At 41.4% G+C, this 7,698-nt stretch overlaps 2 protein-coding genes across 3 annotated transcripts; one reads left to right on the top strand and one right to left on the bottom strand.

Annotated features, from left to right (window-relative positions):
* Positions 1-43: 43 nt before the first annotated feature.
* LOC133400542 (uncharacterized) lies at positions 44-4,003 on the top strand. The gene is made up of 5 exons (XM_061673330.1): positions 44-79; positions 624-1,272; positions 1,903-2,124; positions 2,210-2,281; positions 2,774-4,003. Exons 1-5 carry the CDS (start codon positions 57-59, stop codon positions 3,005-3,007), a joined length of 1,200 nt encoding a protein of 399 aa, XP_061529314.1. The 5' UTR covers positions 44-56; the 3' UTR covers positions 3,008-4,003.
* A 501-nt stretch (positions 4,004-4,504) lies between these two features.
* On the bottom strand, positions 4,505-7,404 carry cfap73 (cilia and flagella associated protein 73). Of its 2 annotated transcripts, none has more exons than XM_061673333.1 (6): positions 7,113-7,404; positions 6,516-6,608; positions 5,507-5,692; positions 5,126-5,347; positions 4,876-5,034; positions 4,505-4,795 (listed from the first exon to the last, which is right to left on the bottom strand). In XM_061673333.1, exons 1-6 carry the CDS (start codon positions 7,254-7,256, stop codon positions 4,745-4,747), a joined length of 855 nt encoding a protein of 284 aa, XP_061529317.1. In that variant the 5' UTR covers positions 7,257-7,404; the 3' UTR covers positions 4,505-4,744. The 2 variants fall into 2 exon arrangements, with proteins under 2 accessions (XP_061529317.1, XP_061529316.1); XM_061673332.1 differs by having other exon boundaries at positions 5,507-5,713.
* Between the last annotated feature and the right edge of the window lie 294 nt (positions 7,405-7,698).

Here is a 7,698-nt window from a genome sequence, read left to right on the forward strand (position 1 = left end):
TATTCCTGTAATTTTAATCGGTCGCTGTTCTTGACAGTATCCTAGCAACAGTAGACATGTTTGAAGAATACAGCTCAAAGTAAGTAACGTTTCTGATTTTCAACATTACCCGGGGCGGTAATATACATAGATTTGTTCTCATTTGGTAACTGTCGATGATACTTGGATGTTTTGTTTTTTCTTTTTACAATGAGCGACAATGTTTCGAACAAAACAAGAAATGTGTGGAGAAACAAATTAGAACAAGCTGGAATGTTTGTTTTTAAACGTGGTCAGAATACAATTTCAATAACTTTAAATGTGTTGAATGAATGGATAAATGGAAGAAAACAAATATGGTTGAATAGCTGTATATGTAGAATAAATGTAGCGAAACTGCATTTTAGAGACGTTCTAATGTGACGTCATCACACAGCGTAATAAGGCTAACGTTGGGAGCGTTGTCGCAATGCACACAGGCTGTTCCATATTATTTTAGGAGAAACCAATTTATTTTATGATTTTATTTTGTTTTTCCACAATGTAAACTGACTTTGTTGTTAAGCAGCAGCCAACAATGCATGTGTAATTATCTGATTGTAAACTACTAGTCTCGCATCTCATTGTTCCTTTCTCGCCATCAGTGACAACATGTCCGAAGTTCAGCTGATGGAGGCAGACGCCAGTCAGCTCCTATCCCCCAGTCTGCAGCAAGACGACGACTGGGAGGCCGCTCTGATCCATGAGGTGCCGCAGCAGAGGCTCCTTTCTCCCGAGGCCCAGACCATCTCAAACATACTGGAGAACTGCATCGGCCAAATAGAGATTACAGCATCTCTGCCTGCCGTCCGCCAATTAGTCTGCCCGTGTGTTGATGTACAAGAGGAGTTCGCGAGGACTCTTGAGGTGCATCAGATGTTAATCGAAAGGCTGGAAACGTCGAATGACCTCAAGGAGGTACGAGGTGGACCGGCGGGGGAAGAAAGTGCGAGAAGGAAAAGGAGGGCTCAGCTAGAGGGAGACTTGAAATACTCTGTCAGGGATCTGCTCAGGTTTTTCCGGACCCACCCTGATGCAATTTGGGGTTTAAAACCCGAGGTTGGCATGGACGTTGGGGAGACCGAGTACACACTCATTGTAGGGCTGAAGAAATTTCATGTACATATGATTGAGAGGTTGCAGACCAGCCCAGAAGAGGAAATATTGTTAGCCCTTGAAACTGTATCACCTGACACGGAGCTAATTGTCAAATTAGAAGAAACAGCTGCAGCTATCATACAAAAAGATGTAGAGGTGAGCAGTTCGAGAAACACATCTATGGGACGGAAGTCAATACACAACTCAACTTGGCAAGATTTAGCCACTCAAAATCTCTCAGCTAATGAGAACGTGTTTTCTATTGGACTGCTCCGGGTCATTCCAAAAATCTTTTTTCTGTTCTTTTGTTGATTTGAATGTATGCTTGGGGTCATTGTCATGATGTTCTACTTCAACTTTCTTCAACGCATGATGCTGCCACCACTGTGTTTCTCAGTGGATTCGTTCTGGTGAAGGTATCGTAACGTTTTTGAATGGTCCGAAAATCCAATAGAAAATCTGTTGGCCTCACAATCTGGTAGATTCGGAGCAATTTTGTGTGGTCAAATATCGTCCAGTCAACATGCCTGATAGAATCCTACCCCAAAAAGAATAAATGCCTTCATTGAAGCAAAATATTCTTCAACACACTATTAGTTTTAGCTTGAATCTTCATCTTAAAAAAATAAATTAGGTGTCACATTAATTTTTAATACATGTTTTTACATCAGGAAAAATCTGGTATTTTAACAGGGGTGTGTGCACTTTACAGTCGTCATAAAAACAATCCTGTGACTCAGAACACTTCGTGTCTGACCTCTCCCAATCTTTGGATGCGATTCTTAGATTTCCGAGAAGAAAGATGACATCGAAACTTTGGAGCGCCTTCTTAAAGAGAACCAGATCGAAGTCGTCGACTGGCAGCTTCTCGCTGACAAACAGTGCCAGTCCCTCATCAAGACTTCACAGGTGAAGCAGGCCAGCATCCAGCAGGAAATAGACCGACTCAACATTCGAATCCACACTTCCACACTTAAATTCAGAGAGGGGGAGAAAACACTCCAAGAGGTGCATTTACTTTTTAGGATGGTTTTATTACTCATTTAATGTGGCGGTGATGAAATAAAACCCCATGTTTTTCCTTCTTTGGCAGATAAATGAAAATGTGGAGATGGAAATAGAATACTTGCTCCAAAAGTTTGATGATGAAATAGAAGAGCACCAGGTACAAACTTTTGAAGCTATTCTTTGTTTCATGGTACTTATCTGCATCTAAGGAACTTTCATTACCCTGTCTATGCCGTTTTGCATTGTGCGTTAGCATTAAGATGGCAGACTCTGTAGGACAAAATGCATGTGGTTTTGAATTTTGAAATTGTCTTTGGGTTAAATTTAGTGTTCCCATCAACTTTAACTGGGAGTGGCAATTAACTTGATCACTTGAGAAAAGCGTGTGGCCTCTTTTGTGAGGAATTGTTCACTATATGCCAAACTGCTGATTGTTGGGAAGTTCGCTGCCACCATTGCTAGCACTCGCAACTCATGACCCAAAAAATCAGCCAAGCAACGGCTCCTATCTTGAAAAACTTGAAACTCCTAATTTTAACCCCACAAGACTTTTTTTTGTTTTTTTAGCACATTTACAAGATGTGGTATTGCCCAAGACAATCCGCGACTTGATCAAATCCGCGTCACTAACTCTGTTTTCATCTCTTAGGCTGATTTGGAGTTATGTCAGAAGGATGTTGAAAGGGAGGAAGGGGAACGTAAAAGATTGGAGAAGCCTTACGCTGACCTGGAGAAAGAGTACAACCACATCATGGAGAGGCGTCGGCTTGCAGAAGAGAAAAGAGTTTCGGAATTGAAGCTTAAGGTTGCTCTTTATTGTCAGTCATGGTGGAGGGGGCTACTGTACTCGCAAGATCTTGGCCAGCAACCCTATCACACCTAGTAAGGGGGGCAAAAAGAAGGGCAAGGGCAAAGGCAAAGGCAAAGGCAAGAAGAAATAGTCCAGATTTCAAAGTCACTACGGTGTGCAATCTGTTTCTGAGGATTTGGCCTCTTACTAGCGTTTAAAGACTCCTGTCAAGAGAGAACTGTCGGGAGAGGGGACCGATCGTGAAGTTTTCGTGACCTTAGTAGGTTTACTTGTCAGCGCTAGACAAGGCAAGGACATGACCTGGACCAAAGCACAAGGGGGAGGTCATGGCTCTCAAGTTTTCCCACATCCAATTTATCCAAGCATGATTTTATTGACCTTGTACACGGGGGGAATAGTTCTTATATAACCACGTGGTGGCAGTATAGGACTGCTCAATAGTGAGACCCAATGCCAGCCTCCTGGGGGAGTAACGTGATGCTCTGCTCCAGATAAAGTACAGTACAATACTTGATTTTGAGGAAGCGTACCAGGAAGCATCCATTAAAATACTATCTATCAAAATTTGACATTTCAAAATGTCTTGTGTGTCACTGCACTCATCTTGATTTGTCTGAAATGATCAGGTCTTATGTGGGCTCAGCTGTCCCCCTGGTGGCTCTAGACTCGACCGGGGGTTAAAGGTCACACACAGCGACAGGAGTCATTCAACATGAATGAACGTCATGGGAAAAAAACTAATATTGTATATTACAGTATTTACATTTTGGTTTCAGAGTTAACTTTGTTTCTATCCAACAATGTACCCACCCTAAGTAATGGTAGACTTGCACCACATGTCCTTAGCACTTACCAGTTCTTAAATTGTTTTTATATTTTACAGTGCCCATATATTGATATATGTCTGTTTGCACAAAAGTGAGGGTTTCATGCAAAATGCTTCTATAAAGAGGGTCATAAAGGAACATAAAATGTTTGCCAAACAAATGTGATATAATTGAGATTATGCATGGAGGACAATATACATTTTCAGTATTTCCTGTGTATATTCATCCCGCAGACTACTGGTCAGAGATCCATAAAATTAATTTTATGCAAACTAATTTTTGTGTGTGTGTTTCAAAATTCTTCCTCAAAATGTTAAGTTGAATTTCTTTTGCTGCTTATTTCTCTTAAACTGTGGGCTTTTGGAGACGTCAACAGAATTCTGTAATCTCCGGATAAGAAGATTATGTAATCGTGAGACAAAAAGAACATTGATTTGTGAAGCTAAAGTCTTTGGGAAGTTATCTCCAAATCAAGTTAAAATGTATAATCTGGTTCATAAAAAAAATAAAATAATAAAGACTGAGTAGTTATCAAAGACTACTTTGAGACATGCATTTCTTTGAGTCTACCTTTGAATCATAAAAAAATAATTGGTAATGAGAAAAGAATATGGAAATATATTGATTGTTGTTAATATTATTATTATTGCAATAATCACATTAATGACCACCAAACATTCGCAGTTTGTATTGTCTTCTTTTTATAAGTTGTGAAGAAGTCAACATTTCTTTGGTAATAAAAACAAGTTTATGTGAGCAAGTACAGCATATTTTTCGCCATACATAGTACATAATGTACATTTGAAGACAGGAATACTACAGTTCATATTTAACACATTCACTGCCATTGACGGCTTTAGAAGTCAAATATCCATGTTAACTGGGAAGGCTGGCAGTGAGTGAGATAAGGGCAAAATGAAATATCGTACTTTAATGTTTTGTTAATGTTAACACGGCCTTCGATGCATCGTTTCTGTGTGAGCTACTTTGAGGTACAATCAATGTCTTTGTGGTCCTCTATGAACATCTTGATCTGCAAAAGAAGCAGAAAGATGAGTGAGCTGAGCTGACCGCCCGCTTCAGATTCTGTAGTCGCTCCGTCAGGGTACAAACCTTGTTCAGTTGTGCGTCGGTGTCACTCAGAGGGGCGCCTTTCTCACCATCCACGTCACCGCCCGTCAACTCGTAGAGGTTGAGTGTTGCCATCTTGATCAGTCCCAGCAGAAGTGTTTCCCGAGCTGCAGTGTCCTGAATGTGTTTCCACTTCGTCTCCTGTGTGAAGAAGAACAGCAGAAGATGACATGAAACCACGATGTGACATTCGATCTAGAGTTCCTCACTGTCAGGGATTGTCTTTTGATACCCAACGTTCCACTTCATGTTGTGCCCTGTCCAAATTGTGGTGCAGCTGCGACAGCTGGTTGCTGCATTGCAGAAGCATGGAGCGATGCTGGCCGTTAAAGGTCAGCAGGGCTTTCCTCTGCTGGTCCACCTGCTCCTCTGCTACCCTCTGCTTCTCACAGAGTTGCTCCCTGATTCGAAGAAGATTCTCCAGATGACCTGCCAGAGACGCTTCATCTTCAAACTGTTAACACACACACACACATGACAGTGGCCAAAATCAAAAAAATGTTAACGTGTTGTTTGCCACCTTATTGTGTTAACAAATGTATCGACAGATGTATTTCAATACACCGTATAGTACAGTTCAACATCGCCATGCATTGTCACCTCGTTGCCTTACCCGTGTTATTTTTAACACCTGCTTCATGAAGTCGCGATACACCGCGTCTCTGCGCATGCGACGAACGAGCTCCTGTTTTGTGCGCTGCAGCTGAGCGTACTCTTCCTTCAACGTCTTCTTCTCGAGCGCTTTCTCGCTGGCCTCTTTCCTCTCTTCCTCTGCTTTTTCAACATTCGGATCTTGTTCCTTCACGTGGAGATATGTTGGCTTTAGGGGACAGTGAGCCAAAAAAAACACAATTGACAGTTTGCAATCATTATGGTACTGGGACCGCTCCTGTATTGCATTGTGTGTATTTTAAACTTAACAATTTCACCATGTTTGCTGTTTGTTAAATGAATGTCTCAAAAAGAAGCAGTTTTACAACTCAAGGCACTGAAGCACTGAAGACCACCCCCCCCCCCCCCCCCCCAAATCTATACTCCATACCATCATCTATGTATTTTACATCAAGGCAGACTAATTCATAGGTTACCTCACAAAGAAGCAATAACGAATCTCTCTTATCTTGACACAAATACAGATAAAGTAAGTGTGATGTTGGCATACATTTCATGTAGAAAAGGCTAAATGTATATCTTAAACTTAAGTATTGATTTTTTTTTTCGAGACTACTTGTCTCAAACTGTCTCATGGCCGTAGGCAATTCATTTAAATCAATTCCAGTTCGGCTCATTGATATCAAAATAATGTTCATTTCAAAAGAGTCCCAAGCTGTCTTGTCTATTCACCGCTGCAATGCCGTTGAGTGAAAGGTCACGTATGCAAATGACAAATCTGAGTTTTACATGTCCATATCAGCAGAAACATCACTTTGAGCCCCAAAACGTCATTGCCAAAGAGTGAAAATGTTATTTTCTAGGGACCCTGTCAGTCTTTAGCCCTGACAATCATCATCACTTTCCCTCCTCTTATGGTGCCTCTGCATATTTGTCATGATTTCAGATCGCAGGCACATGTGAACGAAGTTTCGTGTGAAACCTCCGTGCGAAGTTGTCATCTCCCGTACCTGTGGAGAAATATCAAAGTTCGAGAGTAATTCCTTGGCCTTCTTCGCCTCCTTGAGTAGCTCGTCTTCCCACCGTCGCAAACTGTCCAACTTCTACGAGCGAACACAACAGTGATTATGACACTTTATCTGTTAGTGACATTCGAGAGTATTTATTTATTTATTATTATTTTTATTTTTTTTTGTAGTCAGAATCATTGGCCTCTTACTAGCGTCTTACTAGCAATCAGAATAGTCTGGCTAGCCATAAGCTTTGGGTTATACATCTAATGTTTCTTATGTTTTACAACTTACTCAATGTGTACATGAAGTTCAGGTAGAGACCCTGGACTGCAGCTTGCCAGCCAGTTGCAGAGCACAAAGAAGCAAACAACGATGACATCACCGATTCAGAGAGGCAAGATATTCCCCATCCATAACCTTACTTTTTTTTGGTTTGTTTTTTTTAAAGACAACTGTGTATGTTTTCCCCCTTATCATGATCTACTTTGTCAATGTTTTTGTTTCGTTAGCATAGCTGACCTTGTTTTGATGGCCTAAAAGCCTCGATCGGTACTTCTGCTTTTACCATCTGGACTTGTAGGCGGATTTCCGCACCTGTACGCGCTGCTCCAGTACGGCCATTAGATGTTCTTGCTCCCGGCGGTCCGTCATGATCTCGATGAGAGTGTCGGTCCTGTCACGGTACCTCCCCGCTGTCACCGCCGCGGAGCGTTCACCGTCGGACATGTTCATTAACATTGATAGTTGACAGACGCACGAGTTTCACAAACTTTCTGTGAAATGTCCTCCTCGGGGAGAATGCTGTCGAATACTCGCGCAGTGTTCGGTTTTAAGGTTGACGCCGATGTTTTTGGTTTGCATTGGTGTCACTTTTCCCAAGTCTTTGTCGCGAATTGAGTCGATTTGAGTTACTTCCGGCTGTTGCTATGGTAACCTGTAGACAAGTCGCTCGCTTATTCGCGTAAACAAGAGCGATTAGGCTAATCTTGAGTAATTTTAAGAATTGAAAAAGGCACCTTTAAAAGGCTCCATAATTATAGTTAATATATTTTCATACAGACCCATAAACTCTGAAACACACATGGGGAACATTTTTACATTAAAACAAAATACATTGGAATATCAACAAATAGCATCTTCAACAGCAGAAGTGCTGAAACATTTTACACCAAGTAGCCTC

Source organism: Phycodurus eques, chromosome 3 (assembly GCF_024500275.1).
Source record: "Phycodurus eques isolate BA_2022a chromosome 3, UOR_Pequ_1.1, whole genome shotgun sequence".
Lineage (NCBI taxonomy): Eukaryota > Metazoa > Chordata > Actinopteri > Syngnathiformes > Syngnathidae > Phycodurus > Phycodurus eques.